Here is a 25126-nt window from a genome sequence, read left to right as displayed (position 1 = left end):
ACAAAAGAATACACTGCAGAAAATTCCTTTCTAGAATTACCATCTGAAGTGCTTCAGGGACAAGGTTTAAATGCGTCCTTGGATCTCTCAATTATATTAAAATCAAACCAGAAGGAACATAGAAAAAGCTGTTCCAAGGTGCATATCATCATAGCATGCTTAACACAAAAACAGGGATTGTTTCTTTTGTGAGCATGTAGAATGTCTAACATGATTATTTGTTAAGCAGCATATTTATCACTATACTACACACAAGTAGTGCTCAACTGTGCAGTAATGTCTGCAAGTGTTATTATTATGGCAATGTAACCATCGTATTTACAATGAATAGTAAACACTTGAATACTGATGAACATGCAAAGGCCAGACCATATTCCTTCTGCATTTTAAAAATACTGCGCCACTTCAGCCTGTCAAAGCCACTATTTACAATATCTGCATGCCAAAAGCAGCCTGTCTCATAAGCTTTTTGCATGAAGCATAAACTGCTCCCATCATCTCCATTAAAGAAATACAAGCTGGCTGGGTAGGTAGGTAGATTGTAGACCATCTATTGCAGATTGACATCTGTCTCTGTTCAAAGACCTGTTTATTAATTTCTGTGGCTCTTTTTCCAGTTCAGAGGGCTCAAAATGATGAGATGCTGTATCCCAGCCCACTGATGGGATATAGACATTATGTGCACCAAGTTTATGTGCATTATGTGTTTGGAAGTTTGCCCTAGGTAAAAGAAGCCAAATTCAGCATAGTACACAGCATCTGTCTAGAAACTTCAGACAAGCTATGTTAAAGACAGGTTTGCTAGGGATGGAACTAGCCAGTTAGCTCCAAAAGAGTACCAGTAGAAATATAATGTGAACAGTCAGGAGTCAGGATATGAGGGCAAAGACAAGACAGAGCCAAGCTGACACATCTCAGGATCAGAACACAGCCTCCCTAGATTTTCCACTGCATACACAAGTGCTCAGTGTCAAGCTTTCAGTTTGCAAACAGTAAACTCAAACTCCTTGCTCGCAAGCTTCTGACTAAAACTCCTTGTTATAGTTATTTATATAATAATAATTTATAAATAACACTGTTTTGTTTCAGCAGTTCACTGATATCCTTAAGGAACTCTGCAGCAAGTGGGCTCCAACCTGTTGTGCGATAGTGACAGACCAAAATCAGCACCCAGACATATTCCCCCCACAAACCATACTGCATTCACTCCACTTCTTCCAACTTCTGTAGCAAGTGCAATGTGACATTTCCTTTAATTACACAGGGTTGGTTCAGTCTCAACACACAAAGCATTCTGTGTTCTTTCATGTGAAATAGCCTACAATCAAATAATATCTAACAGCACAAAACTCCCTGAGCATAGAACAGAGAGAGGAGAGATCATAGGACTGTTCAAGATTTCTATCCTTGAAAAATAGAACAGAAACTGGTATTGCTGTGGGTGAAAAAAAAATATCTTTAAAATGCCAAGCTATTCATACAATGTTTTTATTTATGGGTATTCTGCCTAAGTCAGAATATAAATTTTACATTTCTTTAAAAAATCATAATCTATGATAGCCCTGGGCAATTTGTTCTAGTGAGTGGTAGCCCGACCCACAGCAGGAAGGAATTAGATTATCTTTAAGGTCCCCATCCAACTCAAGCCTTTCCTTGGTTGTTTCCTTGGCATTGTAACAGCTCAGGGAGTTGCAACATTGAAGAGTCAGGATAGAATAGCAAGTGTTAGTAATAATCGAAGAATCACCAAGGTTGGAAAAGACCACCAGGATCATTTAGTTCACCCATCCACCTACCACCAATATTTCCCAGCTAAACCATGTTCCTTAGTACAACATCTAAATGTTTCTTAAACACAAGACATAAATGTAATCTCCCCACTGAATCCCATCATTGCTCAGTCTTTCTATTCAATTAGAAGTGGTGAGACACAACAGGTATAGGCAAGCCTAAGTACTTCCGCAAGTCAGACAAAGGCAAAGGACAATTTCTGCTGCTTCTGATTTTGGAAGAGGTACTACAGCAGTGAACACTCAAAAACGTTCAATTAAAATTAAATGTCCCTCACAGCACCTTTAATTAATTATGATACATTCACACATGTCACTGCTTTAGCTAATTCCTAATTATCACAAAAAACAAGTGTAAAGGAAGCACAATATCTATGGAAAGGCAAAAAAAAAAAAAACAAAAAAAGAAAAAAAAAGCCAGCAACTTACCTCGTGAATGAGGGCTACCAACATTTGCTGGAAATTGCGTCCTCTGCTAGCCAGAAAGCGATTAATAGGCTTGCCATCTCTGCCCATATGGACTGGGAGGTCATAACACAACAACATGCCAGCTTAAAGAAAGAGAGAAGGAGAAAAAAAAACTTCAGTAAAAAATACTCATGATAGTTTAGAAGTCTTGCATATGACAGCTGAAAACTCAAAAAGAAAGTCAACTAAATACAGTTAACAATCCAAGAGCCTACCCAGCATATGTAATCATAGGTAAGCAACCTAAGACAACACCGTCTCTTAAACTGATTCACTCTGATTCTAATCTGAGAAATAACTGGGTGAAAGTGTGCATAACTGCCTAACTCCAAAAGAGGAACAGCCTACCTGCAAGGCCTGGCGTCATTCCTGGTTGTTTGTTCCTCTCATACATTTTCAACAAGAAATTTGGAACACCTGCCACAGTTTTCCCCTGGTCTGTGCGTGTGGCCCCTCCTCTCAAAGCAGTATGATACACACCTCGGGGCATGTTGGTCATCTCCTGTTTGACTAGAGATGTTGCAAATTCTTCAAATGCTAGATGAATCGCAAGGAAAGGAACAGAGATAAAAGGGACATCAGAGTTGATAACTGGGAAAACAAACCAATAATGAAAAACCCAAGATGACTGACATTTGTGCCTCAAGGCAGATTTGCTAATCTAGTAATGACATTCAGATGAGAGCTCATGGTCAAGGAACTGAGAACCCTTGGCAAGTCTCTCTGAAACCACATTTGCTGCCACTGTCACTTCAAATGGCACTAAGTCTTATCATATGTGCAGGTGGAGAAGAAAAACAGCTTTAACTATTCCTTGAGCTATTCCTGAAATGTATCTTTTTACCTTTACGCTGGTAAAACTGACACAGTATGGCAGAAGAACAAGTGAGAACATAGTAAAAAATATAGTCTCTGAAACTTGACTGTTTTTAAACAGATTTAAAAAGAGAGTGCAAAAACAGTACATGGAAAGATAACGTCTGTGCATTCAAGGAATATACAGTAAAAGAAGTATTACCTTGATTTCTATAACTATAGCAGTAGATGCTGAGTGCTGCGTGCTTAAGTTATGCATTTTGTGGTCTAGCTGGGCTCTAAATTTACAGAACTAATAAAATGTTACTATTCATTTGTATAGTGGATCTGAAGGCAGATGTTAGCGAAAAGGTGTTTCCGAGCTGTACCATCAGTGTACATAACTGTACGGTGTTACTGTACTGCAGCTAAGAGTTGGCATCATACCTGAACAAACCTGGTACCTCCAAGAGTCTGTTAGTGCTTTTGTTATATAACTGAATTTTAAGGAGATTTATAACAACTAAGCTTGAAACTTTGTCATACAAATTCCCAAACTAAATACAGCCTTGCTTTGACTACACTGAAAACAGTGGAGACTAAATTCACTTATTGTTCATTGGACCCAGAAATACCTATATGAGCTTGGAATATATTTCCAATTCCAATACAATATTTTATACTGGAGCTTCTAACATTTACATTTCCTATTTTCATGATGGTTACATAATTTTTAGCAATATTTTTTTCCAAATCAGCTTCATAATCCTTTTCAACCCGGCCATTCTATGATTTTATGATAACAGAGTAGTAGTAAATCTGATCAGTAGTAAATCTGGTAAGTCTTTGTGTTATAGCAGGAAGGGAAACTACATATATAAGACCAACATCCTTCAGAGAAAAATGTCAGAATTCACAGTACTATATAGTAAATAGGAATTGCAGCATGTTCTAACTAATGGCCATAGAAAGTTTACTTTTACTGTTTTCTAATTCTTCTCAGCTCTGTTGCAGAAATGCATCCTGTAGATCTGCAGTTTCAGATATTTTCCTCACACAGAGTGGGAAAACTCTTGGAAAAAAAAGAAAATCCCGCAATTTAATAGTACTGCCAGAACCAGGACCATCTTATTTTTGGAGCTTGTGTTTTAACTGCAGTTACCACAGCAGATGTGTTCATCTCTTCAGGAAGAGGCATGTGGATGCTGAAAAAATTTAAAGATTTTCTTCCCCTTGCAAGGACTTAACAAGGAGGGAGGGACAAAGAAGTAAAAAATGCAATGGAGAGCTTACGGATTCAACAACAAAAAATAAGAGGGGTATCTAATGGAAGCAAATATTTCCTTTAAACTTTGATGCACCCAAGCAAAGGCTTCACTGGAAAGCCTGAGCAACAGATCTTTTTCCTAAAAAGCACATAGGTCCTTCATCTACTAAGCTGAAATTAATTTCAGTAACATTCTGTTAACTTCATGTGTTAGAAAATGAAGACTGGAACTGAAAGACAGCACTAACTATGGTAATTGAGTGAACTCAAATTAAAAAAAAAAAAAAGAAAAAAGAAAAAAGAACACCCACCAACAAATACTAAAGGTGATTCAACTCCCTAGTTGTCAAAACAAATGTATAATCTGGTAAACAACTCATAAAGGATACTTCAGTTTTCATACACATAAACATAGCACTGATATCTTCACTGATTGAATGGATTTTGCATATTGCGTTGCTTTAGTATTTTACTTATATATTGTAAAAAAGCATGTAATCTATTTCATATCAGGAAATATCATATGTTTTTTTTTTCCCCTCCATCTGTCATAGACTAAAATAGACAGCTGCCTCTAAGAATGCCTGCACAGCCCTTCCTCTTGGCACTGTAATGAGATAATGGCTATTTGGACACCAGAAAACACATCATGGGCAACTGTATTTTTCTAGTGGACTAGACATTATAAATAAGGATTTTTAAAAAGCATTGGAAGTGTTTGTTTTTTTTTTCCCCAGCACCAGGACCTCTGACCCACTGTCTTCCTCAGACTGAGTTGCAGGTCTTATTTTCCTCTGAAGTTTTAAGCTGACAGAAGAAAAAAAACAACAGCCTGTGCTTCAACATGATGTTATTAGAAGAAAGCCAAACGCATGTACAGTCATTGCTGTTACAAATCCACAAAACAACCTTAAACACCGAACACACTGTACCTCCTAATACAGGATCCGGTGTTAGAGACAGCAACTTGATATACGAAGAACCTGGAACAAAAAGATCCACCTCCCTCTCTTCCTCATCTTCATTCACATCTGTCTCCTCCATTGAGTTAATTTCCATTCGTGCCTAGAAGATTAAAAATAGAAGCATCAGAACAAATCTCTGAATCCTCATTATCTTTCATGATTTCAAACATCAAAAACAGCAACTAAATACGGAAAGTTCCTATTTCATTAATTTCAATCCATTTCATTAACTGGGGCTGAAAGAATTAAAGCTTTCCTTCTACCTGAATGAAATGCAGAACTGGTCAATAAAGATCACATGAATATATAATCCATGCTATCTGCAGTAATAAAATTAGTCTTGACGCTTGCAGATTGAAACAGTATTACTAAAACTTAATTATTATTCTCATTCTTCTCTGAGCACAGAAATAAGTCATGCTTTATACTTTATACTAAAAATGTTCTGCATATTGTATTTTGATGTAATTTTCAGAATTTGAAGAACTGCAAAATATTTCCAGTGTGTTTAATGGAAATATATTTCTTTTCTGATAACTGTGAAGTAACAGTACAAGTAATACTGAACTACGTATCACCACAGAAGAGAAATGGCATTACAACAGTGGTAGGAGACTTCCCTTATTTTGTCTTGTGCTCTTCTCTGCAAACATGTTTTTCATTTGCAAGGTTTGCACTCAACTCTTTCAACTGATTTATATACAGCAAGTATGTTTTTTTAAATTTTAATTCTCTGTATTTTCATAATATGCAGTTATATTTCCCAAACTGAGCCCACTCCTTAATAATGCAGGAACTAAAATCTCACAGAGGTATTCACTATATTATAAAGTACCAATGGAGTTCTGAGTATTGTCCAGTAAACTTTGCTACCCTACAATGTTCTTCTAAAAGAGAAAATAATTCACAAAGAAAATCGTATTTGTTCATTTCCTTCTACTGTTCCATTTTGTAAGGTTATTGATTCAACCGATCGGACTGAAGTTTCAGATTTTAACAGCCCTTTACATATTCAACAAGATGTCTAATAAGTGATCTCAAATACTTTCTGGCTGTGGTTTTTAATCAACAAAAACCAAAACAAACAAACAAACAAACAAACAAAATGCCATGCTGTAGAAGTATAGAACTAATGTTGGTAAAGTTTTCAGCTCAGTTCAAAACAAGCACCTATTTCTCAAATCAACTTGCCCATTTCAGGAACAAGAGCACAAAGCATGAGTATTACTGCAGTGGATGGAAGTGGTCATGAGTGTTCTTTGGTGTAAAGACTCAGTTGCATACATTATCATAAGAGCATCTAGTGCAAATCTGGTGCCTAATGAATCATGTGCTGATTTGACCACTCAAACAAGAAAAACTACCTTCTGACTGCTTAGCTCCTACTTGCAAGTTTTCCCTCTCATAAACCTTAGTTATGCTAATCATATCAGTATCGTTGCACTAGCAGGAATTCTCACTCTTTACTTTGAAACTCTCAGTTGTCTCATAGAGATGATGCATCATTCACAGGATAAAACTGATATCAAATGCAAGTGATGTCCCTTACTACTAAAAATACAACATTGCTACCTGTTCAGGAAGATGAAGAATTGTATGTTCGTCAGAGCCAAATGATGAGAGCGATTTGTAGGCTGAAACAGCTACAATGGCATCCTAGAAAATTAGCAGGAAAAAAAATGAAAATCACAAACACAGCAAACAGCACTGATACACACCAAACATTTCCTGTACAAAAAGCCTATCCACTAAACACTGAATGCTGAAAAAGAGTAACCAACTCTTTTCTTTGAACAGCAGTGCTTTCCTGAGATATTCTCCAAATTACTTTGTACTTTATCAATAAAATGCACACTAATAAAACCAGTTATCTAGGCCTGACATCATACTGATCACTATACTACTGCTGTAGGTGTAGTTTATGTAGAAATACAAGCTACGTTTAAACTAAAGTTCTTTGGTTCTACTAACTTTATGGCTATGGTAGCCCAACATTCCCAGTTACAATATCCCAGTGTACATACCCATGCAATTGGTCTGAATTAATATCTACATTTTGTACTTACCTAAGTAATGTAAAATCTTATTTTAGACTTTTTCCAAATTAGCTAGTTACCACAGTTTTGGCTTAGCCAAAGGAATTCTACTATGTCAATGCTGAAGCCTATCACAGGACTCAAATTACTTTGGTGGGTCAATTCTTTGTGGGAGCTGCAAATCTCAGGACTAGCAGCTAGCTACCATTTTTCTTGTACATCACACTGCTTCAATAACAGGTTTAAACATTCAACAACAAGAAGAAAATGCTTCCACAAAACAACTGATAACTTTTCTTGATGGAAAAGTATCAAATCTAATACCTAGTTGCTGACACCATTTATTAACACCATTACTAATATAGACATCCGGAATTAACATTTTCAGTTGTCACCTACCTTGTGTTGCGTGTTTTTCCACAGGAAGCTGAGAACTTGAGCTTTGAACTTCTATAAAAGTAGACAACACATACATTTAGTTTTTCTTTAAGCAAGAATGCAATTGAAATCAAGTTACTTCACACAGTCTGCTTTTTTAATGTGCACTGAATTAAGAAAGACAAAAGGTACTGGCCTGAACTACAAAAACAGCCTGTGAGGATTCATTAATGCAAACTAAAGCTGTGAAATGGTATGGGAATGTGTATTGTAGGGGCTGCAATGTAGTGATAGGCAAAAATATACATGTATTTGTCAAACATATACAACAATATAAAGAAAGAAGAGATTCAGTGTAGTCTGGGGTACATACCTCATATTCATTTGTATTCACTGTTAATGAGGGAACAAGAGCAAACAGTTCATTCAGTGCTTTTAAAATAAGGGGTCTTGTATCACAACTCAGCTTTGGTGACAGAGCATTCCATGTAGAATTAATACAAACAACCTGAAGGGAAAGTGGAAGGCAGCATTAATAACAGCAATTCCAACCTGCAAGGCACAATGTTTGTTTCTAGAATTTGCTTTCTTTCTTATCACTTGTAAATATGAATTAATGTAAGTTGTATTAAAAAAAAAAAAAAAAACAGATCAAAAATCCTACAAGCATGTTAAAAATTTACTTGTATACAATAATTCTAGATGAACCCTTACCAGATAAAGCAGCTCCTCTGTAGGAAAAATAGGGCAACTGCAGCAATACAAATAAAGATGCAGATGCATAATTTGTCTTTGTACATTATATTTTACTTCATTTTTTAGCTTAACAGCAAGCTGTCTATGGAATTCTAACAGCATGAAAGCAGAGAAAGCTCCAAAACAAAATGTCCTTTATGCTCAAACACAATAAATCCTGATAAATTTGTAGAACAGAAAGGAAGAATATAAAACTGCAGGAATCCAGAAATCATTGCAGAGAACTCAAAGTAAAATAAACAATAATACAATACTAAGACCTGTGCTAAGCAGGTCAGTTTTTAAACAGCTGATAATTAAACAAAAATGAATCAGAAATAAGAAAATGAAATCATTCTATGAGAAAGTGCAGATGTCAGTAATATCACACTTCCAAGCGTTACTTAAAATTGTGAAACATGTCTGAAAATCATGGAACGACTTTTTATTCTACGAATTATGGATTTGGAGTCTTGTCATCTGCATTGCAAGTCCTCAGAAAAATTTATCCTTTCAAATCTCACTTTGAAGTTATGTTAGGAACCAGAAAGTTATTCTCTCTTCCATAGTCCTATTGCTAGTTGCATGGGAGAAGAAGCTGAGTCCCCCCTCACCACAATCTTCTTTGAGGGAATTATAGATAGTGATGAGGTCACCCCTGAGCTGCCTCTTCTCCAGACTAAACAATTCCAGCTCCCTCAGCTATTCCTTGTAAGACCTGTGCTCCAGCTTTGCTGCCCTTCTCTGGACATATTTCAGGGCCTCGATGTCTTTCTTGTAGTGAGTGGCCCAAAACTGTTTGCAGGCAGTGAAAAAGACAGAATTCTTATTCAAGTTCAACACGAACTGGGAAGTGTTACAGCACAGTAAAAAATATGCTTAGTTCTATGTATCTGCTTAACTGATCTTCAAATATATTCATTTTTTTAAAAAAATCTATATGAGATTCAGTTACCTTTGAGGAACCCCTTCCCTTTTCACTTTCAGCACTTGATATGCAACAGAAAATCTCTTTCTCTCTTTTTTGCCCTAACCAACTACGACTTCTGCAGCTTGCAGATATTACCCAGAATAAAATCAAGAACCATGCACATCCCCTCATCAAGATCATTGATGAAGATATTGAACAAGACCGGACCCAGCATCAACCCCTCAGAAACACTGCAATACAGTAGTTTTAAACTACATCCAGCTTTGCAATTACATCTATATGTCAAACTCAGTCAATATAATTTGTTCTCACATAAGATTTCAGTTCATTATATTCCTCTGCTATGCTGGTTTCTTTTTGATCAATAAAACAAAGAAATATGGATTGAAGGAACAAACAGAAACCACTTCCACAAAAATGCTGGAATAGGGTTTAAAATAGTATGCTTAGCATTTTCATTCTTGAAATGGTTCTTAATACCTATTGTATGAAACTTAACTATATTAAATAATAATGTCTATGGAACACTTGCCATTTCTGTATTGCTCTTGAACTACTGTTGTGACTGGACATGTACAGTGCGGTAATGGCTGCATTCTTTTATTGGACCGCTTTCATTGTGGTAATCATTGCACTGGGTCTGGAAGCACACAAACTTAAGATCGCTGCTTGACAGTGAACAAGTAATCACATACTCCTGTAGGGTACTATTAGTTCTGTGATTGTGATAGTTCACTAACTTAGACATAGCCTACATAGTCCACAGTTTGTTTAGAGGATGATTCTCAGCACATCTGCATCACCACATATGGATTATCACTGAAAAGAAGGAATCTTGGCTCCTAATTCAGGGATATCATAGGATCTTGACAGTTGGGTTGAGCTGGCAAGATGTTTTCTAGTTCAACCTCCTTTTCAAGAAGAGTCACTATGAGATCAAATACAGTTATTCAGGATATTATCCAATGCAACTTGAAAACCTCCAAGGATGGAGACAGTAACACATTCTGATGCTCACCCATCCTCATTACTAGTAATGAATGTATTATTTTAAAATACAAATAATACAAGTGATTTCACTACAAGTGATTTGATACCCTACACCAGATGAACTGTGTGAATAAAAGACAAAAGGACAGCCCAGTAAGAAGATATGACAAATGATTTACATACTTTCCATCTAATCAAAATTATGTTCCACACAGCTGCTCTTTTTCAAATTTGAAGGAAAAATGCCTGAAAGAACGTTTCTGACACAAACTATCATGCTGATTAAATTCTAAACCAGCCACCTTGCCTGCTGCAGTGAAAATTCAAAGTAAAACAGTAAAACTTTTCACAGGAAAAGTCAAGTAATGTGGGGAGAGAAGAATTCTATGTAGCCGTATTTGTGAAAAAAAAAAAAATAAATTCAACTGAGGGAAAAGTGACATTATCCACAAGCAAAACATGCAAGACACTGATAAGGTAATTTGACTTTACCTCAGCCTCACAAAGTGCCTGAAGACCCTGTAAGACAATAGCAGCAGGTGAAGCTTGATCAGGTTTTGTGCATTCATTCAACACCTGGGAAATTGCAGCCAACATATCTGCTCCATGCTGGTATGGCCTAAAGGAAAGAACACAAAGATATAGGGCAGTAGGGCAGTATTCACACATATAAACAACTGTACTCTGTACAGAAAAATTTACTAAGTATCAATTATATAAAAGTGATAACTAAAACAGACAAACTAGAATGCAAAGGAGAAAAATGGAATGAAGCAGTTGGGAATTTTAAAGGTGGAGTGATAGAGAAGTAGATCAGCAGGCACAGAGCTTGCAATGAAAAACCAAGTAGATAAGCTACGGAACTCTTTTTGTAAGAATGTTGTGTATTCTAAAAGATTACACTGATGGAATTGAGTGCACTCTCAGCAAGTTTGCAGATGACACCAAGCTGAGCAGTGCAGTTGATAAATGTGAGGGAAGGGAAGCTATCCAGAAGGACCGGTACAGGCTGGAGAAGTGAGCCCAAGTGAACTGAATGAGGTTCAACAAGGCCAAGTGTAGAGAGCTGCACTTGGGCCAGGGCAGTCCCAGGTACTTACACAGACTTGGAGAAGAAATTCCTGAGAGCAGCCCTGCGGAGAAGGACTTGGGGGTCCCGGTGGACAAGAAACTGGACGTGTGTGCTTGCAGCCCAGAAGGCCAACTGTGTTCTGGGCTGCATTAAAAAAGGGGTGGCCAGCAGGGAGAGGGAGATATTGTCCCCCTCTACTCAGCTCTTGTGAGGCCCCATCTGGAGGACTGTGTCTGTGCCTGGGGCCCCAGCACAAGAAAGACATGGAGCTCTTGGAGCGGGTCCAAAGGAAGGCCACTAAGATGATCAGGGGAGCTGGAGCACCTCTTCTATGAAGAAAGGTGGGAACTGGGACTGTTTGGCTTAGAAAAGGTAAGGCTCCAAGTAGACCTCACTGTGACCTTCCAATACTTGAAGGGAGAGTATAAAAACAGGAGGGGGAATGGTTGTTTACGAGAGTGGATAGTGACAGGACAAGGGGAATGGTTTTAAAGTGAGACAGGGGAGGTTTAGGTTAGATATTAGAAGTTTTTCACACAGAGGTGGTGAGGCACTGGAACAGGTTGCCCAAGGAGGTTGTGGATGACCCATCCCTGGAGGCATTCTGGAGGCCAGTCTGGATGTGGCTCTGGGCAGCATGGTCTGCTGGTTGGTGACCCTGCACGTAGCAGGGGGGTTGAAACTAAGTGATCAGTGTGGTCCTTTTCAACCCAAGCCATTTTATAATTCTATAATTAATTACTGTGTTACACAGCCAGTACTAGATCTGAATAAAGACCCATAATTTGTGTGTGATGAAAAAAATACTTGTAGAAAAGTATTTAATCTTTCTTTGAACAGATCAAAAGACTTAGATATTTCTTCCAGTGGTGCATTACTCTTTTTTAAAATTTGGAGTTGGTATGCTTTAGGTTTCTGTTCTGGATTAGTTGCAGGACCCTTGTTTTGTTTCTAATGAAGATAGGTCTTTTCCACTAACTTTAAAATTACTTATACATCCTTTTAAATCCATGATATGTAAGTAATTGAGATTAACAGTGCGTGAGTCAGTGTCTTGCACAACTAGAAAAATACTAGCCATAGCATTAGCCATAATTAGTCAAACAGATTAGCTAGAAATAATTATGCAGCTTATCTGAAAAAGTTTTCCCATACAAAGACATAAGATTGATAACAAACTCTTCTACTTACCTCTGTTTACAAATATCTCTTATACAGGCAGCTTTAGCAATCACTTTTTCCCACTGAGCATCCTTGTCAACTGACAAAGAGGGTACATCAGATGTTGCCAAGAACTTCTGTAATTCTGGGTAAATTCGATCCTAAAAGTAATTTAACATAAAAATTATCTTGGTGACAAGATTTTTGATTGCTACCAGTTTTACCTGACTTCTAAATTCTACTTTTACTGCATACCATAGTTTGCTTTTCTTCATCAGAGTTCAATGCAGTAATGAGATATTAGTAACTTTTGCAGATGCTATCTTTATTGCTGATTCATAAACAAAGAAGCAAGTTACTGCCTTTTTATTAAAGTCTTGTTCTTACCATGTTATGTTAAACAGAAACCCACCTCTCAAAAATCGTAATTTTCTTCTTGTTGAAAAGTAGCTTTCCTGAATTATGTATAACTGAAATTTTCACTAAAACATAATCAATAAAGGCACCACATTCACCATTTCAATTATATTGCTGAAAATGAGATTATTAGTGGAAGCAATGCTCCAAAACAAATTTCCTTTCCTGGTTAGGAGAAATGAAGTTTACAAATTGCAGTTATACCCAGAGACACCGCAAGAATTTTCTAACCTGTCTTTCCCACAAAGATGTCATCAGACGCAGAGCAACAGCTCTAAGCTTTGGTGTGCTCCCCAGCATGTGTATGGATCGTAAAATCTGAGCTACACAAACCTGGAAGAGATTTTGTTAACCAAAAGTTACTGCGTTGTTTTTGTTTTTTTTTTTTAATGTCCAAGAAGGTTCACAAATCTACAAATCAGTATTTGGACCAACTATCACAGTTATGTAACTGTCCAACAGCAATGTCAGAAAGAAGCTGGAAACCAATGAATTAAAGAACATATTTTTAGGCTATCTAAAAACAATAATGGTATGCTACAGACAAAAAAGCATATCATACTTTTCACCTTACTCAAATGGCATATTCCATCCAAAATATTACAAAGTAATGCCTATGCTTGCAAGTCAGTTATTATTTTAAGCAAGCTATGGATTTCCCAGCCTAAATCACTTTTTTTTTTTTGGTAAATAAATGATTGCTTATTGATGCAGTTTTCATTTGACTCAAAGAACTTTCATTCGGACCTTGTGTACACCAAGTGAAGGCAAAGTATACAATATATCCCCGTAAAGTGCAGGCTCCAAAGGTCTTCCCAATATAAATATCAGAACAGGAATAAGACTTGGGACCTACAATAAAACAAAAGAAGTAACTTCAGAATTAGTTTGCCAACTGGTAATTGTCTTACATACAAGAGAATGACTTTGTAAGACAATATTAAGAACTCCCACCTTTCTGCATTATTTTGCTTTCTGGTAATAATAAAAACAAAGAAAAATTTCACAGTTTAATTTTTTATTTCTTGTAACTTATTCCTTCTATGTAATCATCTTAGAAGTACACTGTTATGTATGTTCAGCTGTAACTAATGCAATAATCTAGAATGCTAATGAATGTCTCACATTTGCAAGAAAAACAGGTAAAAATGAATGCCATTATGATCTGGATCCAAATATGTAGAGAATATTTTTAAAGACTCTCATAATTAGCAAATATTAATTGGCTCAAAGTTGGAAAAGGGAATTACAGAAATATTAGTAATATCTGTAAGCCCTAACTTATCAATTTGTTACATGAATCTTCTTAGTGTGTAAATTTCTAAAGGAATCCCTTAATCACCATGCAATATTATTTGAACGTACCATATCACAAAGAAATACAAATGCTGCAGGTTTCATTACAGCATATACTGTAGTGATGCCATACCATGTTCTCTTTTGGAAGTGTAATGATTATTTACACAAACCAATCTATGAAGAATTCATTCCATATGGGAAATTAAAATTCAACAGAAAACTCAGCTACTTTAAACTGCATGTTTACAGCTATTCATATGTCCTCTACTTCTTGAAATTGAGAGTATTAATAGCAAGAAGTTTCCCATTTCCTCTTAAATTTCCACAGTAAAATTCACCCTCATGTAAAAAAAAAGTGGTTCAATTAAGTTTTGTCTTACACATCACAACATTTGTTACATTTATGAAAACAATAGATTGCAAATCTGCACAGATGCTTTCATAAGAATTTAGGCAAGAACCATATGTTTCAAAATCCAGTGTATTCTGAAATACTTATAGTAATTTTCAGGGTTTCTTAGATAATTAAGTGAAGAATACTTGTTATCTCCCCTTATGTATTTTACAGTACATACCAATACATGTATAAAACACAGTAGCAGAGAATAGCATATCTGAATATGCAAAACTGTAAGAGACAGATTGACCTTTTTAGCTCAAGCATCTCTAATTTCCAGTAGGGTTTTCTGTTTTCGTTTACTCTCCCTAAAACCTGAATCTATAACAAACATCTTTATTACTTTACAGTTAATGGTAAAACAGATGGCCCCAAAAAACACTGTCACCCAAAGGATGTGATTTTATACTGTACTCTGCAGTAGTTTGCCTCAGCATAAATGTTTCTAACCAGCATTCTTAAGCAACATTCTCCTGGTTAACTTAATATCCTTGCCTCAGCAGATCACAGCAGCCAAACGCATTGGTAGGCACAGATAAATTTATTTCCAAACTACTATTAACACTGAAGTGACACCAGCTACCAAACAATTCAAGGCAGATGATGAGACAGATAAAATTCTTTCCATTTAAGTGACTGTACACCTAATTTTCACCTGAACAGCTGTTGGCTTTTTGCAAGTTTCTCTGAAATCAATTTGCCTTTCTCTGACCAAAAAACTATCTCATTTAGAATAAACAATTAGACAGAAAAATGGGCAAAGGTATAAAGAGAAGTAACAAACTTCTGAGAATAACACACTCTCTGAGAAGCAACATATATCACAGCTCTTTGATTCTCTCATATGACAAGTAAATATCCTCTAAATCCCTGCTTTCAGATCTATTACGCCAACAGCCTCTATCTTCACTCACTTACATATGAGACAAAATACTCTCATTTGTTAACAGGACTATGACTGTTTGGTGATCTGATTTTTTAAAAATTATCTTCTTTTTCTTTTTATAGGACAATTTTTCTTCAAAAAATGGGGATAGAAGACAACAATTCTTCTCCCTTTCAGTTCCTTCACACTTTCTTGCATTCAATGGAAGGGGAACTATCCCTTATACAGCCCTTCTGTCAATACAACAAAAATACTCCAGAAAATAGTAAACAATGCTCTGTCCAAGATTTTTTCAAATATATCAGTAATGCTATCTCCATTTTACATACTAAAAACAGAGTATCACTTATTAACTCATGCCTCACATACTTTGGCTTAACTCCTATCTTGGAGGCAGTTTTGAGTCAATTTTGACATTAAGAGAGCATTACAGGCAACTCAGAAAAAGTGAACCAAAAAGGCACAAATTATGTCACTGCAAAGTATTCCAGGTTTTATTTCTGGAACATGTAGGGCTGAACTTTAGTAAGGAGGCAGCACCAGTTGAGTTCTCCAGCAGGCAAGACAGTGCAGTGACTAGGTTTTTCATCAGCATTCAGCACACTGGTATTTCTTGCTCCAGGTCACAGGACAAAAATATGGAACAATACAAACACCTGTAAAACTGGTTCATTCATTTCAGTGCACAACTGAAGATAAATTTTTAATAATAAAGGCTGTAAAAATATCCTTCTCAAAAAACAGAAGCACTTTTTAAGAAGATGCATGCTAGGTTTTGAAACATTATGTGTACTCCACCAGGATCTTAATCAGTCAGCTCTGACAATGAAGAATCTGTCCATAAGATCAGACTACAACACAGTATTTCCCTAACAGATGCTGTCTGAAGATAACGTAATCAGACTTCCAACAATATGGCCAGGTACCGCACGAGCAAGCCCAAACCATTTCAACACATTCTTAAACACGGTCTCCTTCTGAATAAAAATGTAAATGAAATAATGCACCCTTAGATTGACTTTCCTACATTGTTTCATTCCAGCCATTGAAAGACCACGAAAGAATAAACATCCTTTAGAATGTCATTAACAATCTTAATCAAACTTGTGTTACTATTCACACCAGTAACCTGTCAGTGAGAAGATTTAATTTCTTCTCCTGAAGTGCAGTGGGTAAGCACATACTGTAATTTTGTTGTTTTTGCACAAGAAAACTCATCTGATTATATATTAAGTATTTAATAAACAGCATGTGTCAGTGCAGCCTTTTCAGTGATTTAGTTTAAAACAATCTAAAAGCGAACATACTACTTTTAATTCACCAAGCTTTTAAAAAGATTTTTGGACTTTCTTCCAGTATTTCAGAGCATGACTCCAAAATGAATCAGCTAGAAACAGATTTAATACAACTGCTCATCATAATCACAGAATCACCTGGGTTGAAAAGGACTACAATGATCATCTAGTTTCAACCCCCCTGCCATAACCAGTCGCCAACCACCAGACCAGGCTGCCCAGAGCCTCATCATGCATCACAAAAAGGATTCCACACCACTACTTAGTGAGGAAGGAGGAGATACATATACAGATGTCCTCTGTAGGCTTCATAGAAAGAAAAAGGTAAAACAGAAACAAGGCATAACTGGAATAATGTCTGTAAAAGAAGTTATATACTATTTTTAAGCCTAGATCTGTTTCTGCAATGCTCCATTAATTTATTCCTAAGATTATGGACTCCATATAAGAACAATATCCAGTAGGGAAATGGAGACTCTGTGAACTCTGCTATGTAGCAGTGAACCCGTTCGCGAAAACAACGGATAAGGTTCTAAATACACATTTTCCTTTTCTGATTCCATTTTGTCTTGAAACACAATTTTTCTAATTTTGCAATCACTTCTGGCTTTTCCATTCAGTATTCATAGCTATCAACACTAATCATCTCAGCCACAAAAGAGAATATCACTAGCAGCAGTATTACAGATTACAGTGACCACTTAAAAAAGATAAAACCCACCAACAAGAAAAGCAACACACGGTTATTTTTATATTGTGACCCTCTCTGTGATGCCTTTGCACTTTTATATATCCCACTGTAGCACAGGAGGTATTCCACAGGTTGTCTGCAAAGCTCACACTTTTTTTATTCTGTCCTGTAAACACTTCATTTACCTTCTGCAATCTTAAACTCTGAGGTCTGTTTGTCTAAGTTTTTTTGATCATGAATTAAAGATGTGGAATTCATAGTGTATCTGTATTTACTTGACTAGCCCTTCTTTACATTTCACATGTTTGCACTGAAACTGGATGCTCAAGTGTTAATACCAAATGAACAGATTCAAGTTAATAAAGGTGGCTGTTTAACTTTGATTAACAGCTTATCTCTTCATCTTACTTCTTACCTCTGACTCTCCTGCTATTCAGAATGGCCAAATTACTATGCTTCATGTTACCTTTCACAGTATCCCTTGTCAAGTGCCCAAGAAAAGGAAAACTCAAAACTCTTCACTATTTTGTTGTGATTAGCTTTTCTCTTAATACTAAAGCATTCTAAGCGCTCTTCTACCACTTAGTTTTCCCATTCCTTACAAACCATCATTTATTTATACGGATGGAATAAAATAGAAAGAAATATAGCAGTTCCTGAAGCACTCTTCTGCCATGTACTGACAGTTGTCACCACACAGTCCTTGCATTTTCCTTTATCAGAATATCAATTATTCCCTCTATGCATGAGTTTAGCTGTCTCCCATTAAATACTTCAACTGTGAGAAAAATTCCTCCTGTCTTAGGAGACCGCTACACCTACAAGAAACAACATAACCTTTTCACTGCAGTGCAGTATAGCAGTAACTCTGTGGACTCATTGAGCAAAAACAGAACTAAAATAACTTTGTCAGGGTCATGACAGATACCAGGTAATCCCAAATTGAACTAAGCCAGACCATACCTTCCGCTTTTAAAAGCATTAAGATCCTTTAAAACATTATATATATACATATACACACATATATGTATACATATATTTAGAATGTGGTATTGCTGCAGATAGTGCTAACTCCAGAAAGTGCAGCCAAGGAGACCCAAATATTAATAAGGACTGAGAAGGGAAACACCTTCTCTCTGACTTACCAAATATTTTCCAGCAAAGCAGCAGCTATATTGCTAATTATTCTGATTGCTTTATATAGTACTACTAAAAAAATCTGAAAACTTAACCTATTTTTCAGTAAGGTATTTCTAAGACCAGAGCTCATCACTTGCAGTCCCTGACAACAAATGAAATGTGACGTGGTTAGAGGCAATCAACAAACGATGGCTTAAGTTTTGCATTTTAAACAATTTCTAATTCATATGGACTTCTACTGATTATTAAGGAAACAAAAAAATATGATGAAGTTTCAACTATCCCTTATAATTGCATCTGGGCAGAAGTTGTTTTTTCCATTGCCAGGAAGGACTTTTTCACCACTATGAAAGGCCTCTTAGTTCTGATGTAGACAGATCACCACAGCTTGAAAGAATCACAGAATCCTGAGAGTTGGAGAAAACCTTTAAAGGTCATCCAACCCAATCCCCCTGCAGTGAACAGGGACATCAACAGCTCAATCAGGTTGGTCAGAGCCCGGTCCAGCCTTGCTTTGACTACCTCCAGGAACAAGGCATCCACTTTCTCACTGGGCAACTTGTTCCAGTGCCTCACTGCCTTCACTGTAAAAGTCTTTTTCCTTATACCCAATCTAAATCTCCACTCTTTTAGTTTGAAACCATATACCCTTCCCTACCACAGCATATCCTGCTAAAGAGCCTCTCCCCTTCTTTCTCAGAGAGAATGGCTGAAGTGAAAGAAGGCTAAGAAGGCAAGACTTCATTGCTCTCTAAAATGACCTGAAAGGAGTTATCAGAAAGGAGGGTCAATCTCTTTTCTTAGATGGCAAGCGATAAAATGTGAGGAAACAGCTTCAAGATGCATCAGGGAAGTTCAGAAATTGGATGTTAGGAGAATAATCACAGAGAAGGTTGTCAAGCACTAGAACAGGCTGCTCCGGGAAGCAGTGGAGCACCCCTCCCTGGAGGTATTTCACAGTTGTGTGGATATGGCATGAAGGGATGTAGTTTAGTGATGGGACTTGGTAGAGGTCAAGTTCATGGTTAGACTCAGTACAGGAGTTTTTTTCCAACCTAAATGATTCTATGGTCCTGTTCCATACTCCATACTGGAGTACAGTGAAAGGCCGCAAATATGATTAAGAAACTGGAATATCCTTCACACACAGAAAGGCTGAGAAAGCTTGGACAAGTAGTAGCCTAGGGAACTAAGGGCTGAAAGCAGATGATATCAATGTACATGAATTCCTGAAAGAAGGATGCAATGAAAATGGAGCGAGGTCTATTTTAATGGTGCACAATGACAGGACAAGAAGCAACAGGCACAAACTGAAACGCAGGATGCTCTGTCTCAACAACAAGAAACAGTTTTTTTTCCCTGCGAGGCTAACTGAGCACTGATACAGATTGCCTAGAGAAGTTGTGAAGATTCCATGCATTTGAATACTCAAATGACATACTGACACAGCCGTGGGCAAGCTGTACTACGTGACTCTGCTTGAAGAGGTTTGTTGGACCAGATGATGTCCAGGGTCCCTTCTGACCTCAAGCATTCTGTGATTCTGTAATCTACAAAGGCTTCTTATAGCTGTGAACTGGATGACTCAGATAAAACTACATCCTCCAGAAAACTAACCTGCACTTCTAAGGACATAATTTAAACCTGCCACCACAGAAAATCCATTCTTAATATTCCAACTTACAACATGCAAAGCCACCTGTTAAGTCCTGAGGATTTCTACTTGATTGAAAATAATTAAGCAACAACTCAGTGAATAAGCTTGACACCATCCTCATTCAGAAAATATGGCATGCTATTCTATCTAGTGACCAGAAGCAACACTACTGTCCTTTGGGAAACTGCACTCTTTGAATAAGTTACTTGGAATTTTACCACTTTAAAAAACTCCACGCATATTTCTTCCTGTCATAGACAGAGCCTTTGTGATCCAGAATGTCTTGCTACAAGTTTTTAAATAAGATGTAGAATTGGTATTTTCATTTAAATAGAGAGGCAAAACAAACAAACAAACAAACAAACAAAAACCTATGACTAATTAAAAGGAAGTCAATCATTACACAGAACAGCAAAAACGAGCTTTAGGTATGTGCTGTCTGCGAAAAAAATCTTTTGTTCTAAGAACAATGCTATAAAATACTGATGTGCTTGTGTCCTTTGTAATCACCCCTTTTTTTTTTCTTGTTTTTTAATTATTCTGTTTTATGTTACTGAGCTGTCCTCTGGAATGAAAAAGTACAGGGCTACAACAGAAGGATTTTACATCTGTACTTTTATAGAAAGATTCCATCCCTATGAAAGAAAGTAGCAATCGTTATAAGTAAGAATCATGAAATGGAGAAAGGAAGGGAGGAAGGGAGGAAGAAAGGAAGGAAGGAAGAAGGGAAGAAAGAAGGGAAAGAGGGAGGGAGAGAAGGAAGGAGGGAGGGAAAAACAAAGGGGAAAAAAACCCCAAAACAATAAACAACTTCATTTAGTATGTTTCTGCCTGGTACTTTGAGGAGTGAGGCCTACCTTGCAGCAAGCGTCTTATGACCTGTAAGCAAGTGTCTTCAGACCTGTAACCCAGGGCAGCTCTTCTACACATGATTTAAGGAGTATACCACGCACACAAACAAATATTTCAAAAGTAAAACTACCTAAGAGCTAGGTCCCATTCCTATTTTGAATTGGAAGCATTAATTATGCAGTCTTGCAGGTTTCTTGAAGAGTTCAGCAAATATCAGTACTGAGATTCAGGCTTTGTACAACAGTATTTTGAATCTGCATCCATCTTTATATTCACTAAGATGAAATACTACCTTGCTAGCATTAGTTTAATAACAGCAGTATGTACAGGACAAAACAGGAACTCCAAAATACAATAAAATGAAGGAAGCTGAACATCTCCCTAATTAACTCACATACTACACTTGTATACTAAAACAGCAGATTAGCCAATAACCCTTTCCAATATAATGGATGGCTACTTGTGGTTGGAAGTGTCACAACTGTGTTGGAGTTACTAGCATGCAATTTTAACTTTACCTCTTGCTAATACGCTGCATCCATTGTTTACTTTCAAACCAAAAAGAAAAGTCAATGCTATAGCTACAGACACCACAACAAAACATTTTAGAACATAAACCTACATAAACCTTCCTTTTTAATTAGTCCCTTTAAATGATCGTGTCTGTTTCTCCAAGCTGCAGAAGGAAATGCCATGAGTTGAACGTACTTGGAGGTTACTCACTACTCAGAAACCCAGCTACACTGCAGAACAATACATCCAAAGGCTTTTAGTTGGTTTAGCTAGGATTTAAATACAATTTATTTATTTTTTTCTCCCCACCACAGTGGTGATCTTACAGCTCATGTAAATAAATACATTCCACACATTCTTCTATTCCCACACAATGCTTACAGTTCTGGTGAGTAATTCCACAGCAAAAGCCTGCAATTTTTTCCAGACTGAAAACCAGACCTTTTAATCTGTTAGTATGTGTCTGTATTGGAGCCAAAATTACTTTTCAAATAGGATCTAATAATAATAATAAAAAAAACCATAAAATCCTCAGCCTTTAAAGTTACTGAATTTCAAGGGTCATGACACAAAAAACTATTAATTAACTTGTAAGCCCTGAAATAAGATAATTAGTGCCCACCAAGATTAATTACAACACAGAAGTAGTATAATGCTATAAATTTAATACAAGTTAAAAAATGCAAAAAAGTTCAAACAATGGTAGAAAAAAAATGAAGAAATCAAATGCTCCCAAATCTGTTTCAATCCTGTTGCAGATGAAACACACCCATACAAGAAAACAACAAAATGAAGGAGAGCTTGACAGAGAATTTACAAGGCATATTTAAGAAAGCTATCAGGGAGCAACCCAAAGAAGGTGAAGCTTCAAGTTAAAGGCATCAAGTTAAAAAGACATCTCCAGCTTAGGAATTACAGGTATCTCCAAAAGCACTGCATAGTGATTCTGTTTTAGCACAGCAGTTCAGTAGATGTTCAATAGCAAGCACATCCCAGACCTGCAGTTCTTGGTGCCTTAAGGCATTAAGTGCATACTCATAAGCTGTAATTTTTTACTACGGAAGTGCTACGGAAGTGTGAAAGCTATTTGAAAAAGAAAGCAATTAGAAAACTTAAGCAAATAAAACTTGCCCTTATGGTATATCTGACACTCAAAACATCACTTCTCCCTTACCCACCTTTTTTTTTCATTTTACAAGATGATTATTTCTGTTTGGTGATTTCTAATCTACCTATTTATCTACACTAAAAAGCCATATGTCTGCATTTACCTAAGTTATGCACAAACATAAGCATACTGCATAAATCTGACTAGGATTCAATAGTGAATGAGACTAAGACTGTACTGACTACGTAATACAACAAACATCACAAGTGACTTGGTGGTCCTCCTGTAACTTATAGGATGAAGATCCTTCAAAAGCCAGAAACACTTCAGTAGACTTTCTTCAACTTGTCGGTGTCTTATTCCATCCTTATGAGGTAGTATCACTAAGCAAAGCAGTTTTTTTTCCTTATAATGCCCACGTTACTGCACACCGCAAAAAATTCTACAAGTTGAAAAGCCAGACAAAGACTAGGAGTGGTCTGGTGAGCTGTGTGTGTCAAGTACACTGTGTGAACATACATATATTAAGTGCATGGCTGAAGATACACACGCATATGTACGTGTATTGCCAGGGTAGTGTGCTTGGTTGGAAGGCAGTCTGTACCAGCAACTGTAATTGAGCTGCAGCCACATGGGCTCTTATGTCCAGATGCCAGCAACTGGGGAGATGGATTCAGAGGTCAGCTGTGTGTGCCTGAGAGTCTGAGACCTGCTGCTGGAAACAGACACACTACACATACATACACAGTGTGCATGTATTCCTTATTAGCTGACAGCCAATGTGCTCAGCAGGAAAGGGGAGCAAAATAAAGCCACTAGTGCTGCTGAAGTTCATGAGAGTGCACAGCGTGTCTGCATTACATACATACAGCCACAGATATGTGATGTACACACGTGCCTTGTGTGTGTAGCTACTGGGAGTGCATGCTCAATTTCATGACCGGTTGGACCTGAGAGCAGGAAGCTGTGGCAGACTTGAACCTCTTGAGGTAGGGAATCCACCCCAATTCCTGTAAGAAAATACAATAATACTAAGTTTTTACCTGAGAACAATCAGCTTTGGCTACCTCTGTAGTAGTCTGCAGTACATCACGAAGACAGTCTCCCTTTTCTTGGATCAATAGATAAGCAAGTAGCAGAAAAACATGGGTAGGGACTTGAGTTGTAACAGGCAGCAATGACCTCACTGAAGATAACCAGTCAGTAACTGCTGACTTTTCTTTCATGACCTCTAAAATCTTCCAAGTAGTGCATAATGAACAATAAGAGCTGGTTATGGGGAATAGGAGTTCACAGGACATCTGAAAACAAATGAAACATACAATTTTCAAATGAACAAGTAAAATATCACGAAAGAGCAAATAAAAAATAGTAAGTTATTCAGTTCTATCATCTGAAACAAATCTGTTACTGAGGATCCCAATGCAATAAGTGTAATTAATAAGTCACAATACATTTCTTTACAATCCTTTACATTAATTCTTGAATTTAGGATGATTGAATGCGTTACTACTCTACTGAAGAATTTCCCCTTTATATGGAATCCATCACTCCTGTTTCTGTAGGTAACTGCAATGCTGTGTCCTCATGAAAATGTACACAATAAAACTGGAGTACATTAAAAGCTTATGTTCCTCACCATTACACGTACATTATATAAATATTTAAATATTTTAAGGAAATTCTCATGCTTTTCACTGCACTCACTAAAAAACCATACTTTATGTTAATCTTACTCTGCACTTATTTTTGCTGTAACTGTTTCGTTTCTCAGAATTCATGTTCTACAGTTGTCATCATGGGAGATTAAGTTTAGAAGAAGAAAAGCAGTAAAACACAAGTGAGAATTTCTCCTGACTCGGGCTATTTAATTTACTTATATGTATATATAAAGACATATATATACATATAGTACACACATTAAAAAAGGCTATTTATATAGAGAAATATATGTATGTTATATATTAAATTGCATATATAAAATGATAAATATAAAGCTCCTGCAGAATAACCTGTCTTAATTATATAGAATGCATGTGTTCAAAGTTCTTCATTAAAAGAAATCCAAGACAAAGCATCTTTTTCCTTATAATTCTGCTTCCTTAGAAAACACAAAGTTTTCAGAAATCTTGATTATTATCAAGACAATAACTGGCATGTAGTAATTAGATGAAGAACAGTTATTTAAAAAGCAAGTCTTCAAGTATTTGAAAAGAAATCTCCAAATTTAAATTTGAAATAGAATTCAGACCCCAGTGGGACAGGCTCACACATCTTTAAATT

The 25126-nt window shown here is 36.7% G+C and overlaps 1 protein-coding gene across 3 annotated transcripts in view; it reads right to left on the bottom strand.

Moving 5' to 3' along the window:
- FOCAD (focadhesin) overlaps positions 1-25126 on the bottom strand; it is a 92185-nt gene that overhangs the window by 41118 nt on the left and 25941 nt on the right. For all 3 annotated transcript variants that reach the window (XM_048931674.1, XM_048931675.1, XM_048931676.1), the window contains 11 exons: positions 23887-24144; positions 13753-13857; positions 13237-13338; positions 12619-12749; positions 10848-10974; positions 8073-8207; positions 7721-7771; positions 6858-6941; positions 5253-5385; positions 2607-2795; positions 2220-2341 (listed from right to left, as the gene is read on the bottom strand). In XM_048931674.1, the coding sequence (XP_048787631.1) occupies positions 2220-2341; positions 2607-2795; positions 5253-5385; positions 6858-6941; positions 7721-7771; positions 8073-8207; positions 10848-10974; positions 12619-12749; positions 13237-13338; positions 13753-13857; positions 23887-24144 (1437 nt within the window). The remainder of the gene's footprint in view (positions 1-2219; positions 2342-2606; positions 2796-5252; positions 5386-6857; positions 6942-7720; positions 7772-8072; positions 8208-10847; positions 10975-12618; positions 12750-13236; positions 13339-13752; positions 13858-23886; positions 24145-25126) is intronic.

The sequence above is a fragment of the Lagopus muta genome, chromosome Z, assembly GCF_023343835.1.
Source record: "Lagopus muta isolate bLagMut1 chromosome Z, bLagMut1 primary, whole genome shotgun sequence".
NCBI classification, from domain to species: Eukaryota; Metazoa; Chordata; class Aves; order Galliformes; family Phasianidae; genus Lagopus; species Lagopus muta.
This window is presented reverse-complemented; position numbering and strand designations above follow the sequence as displayed.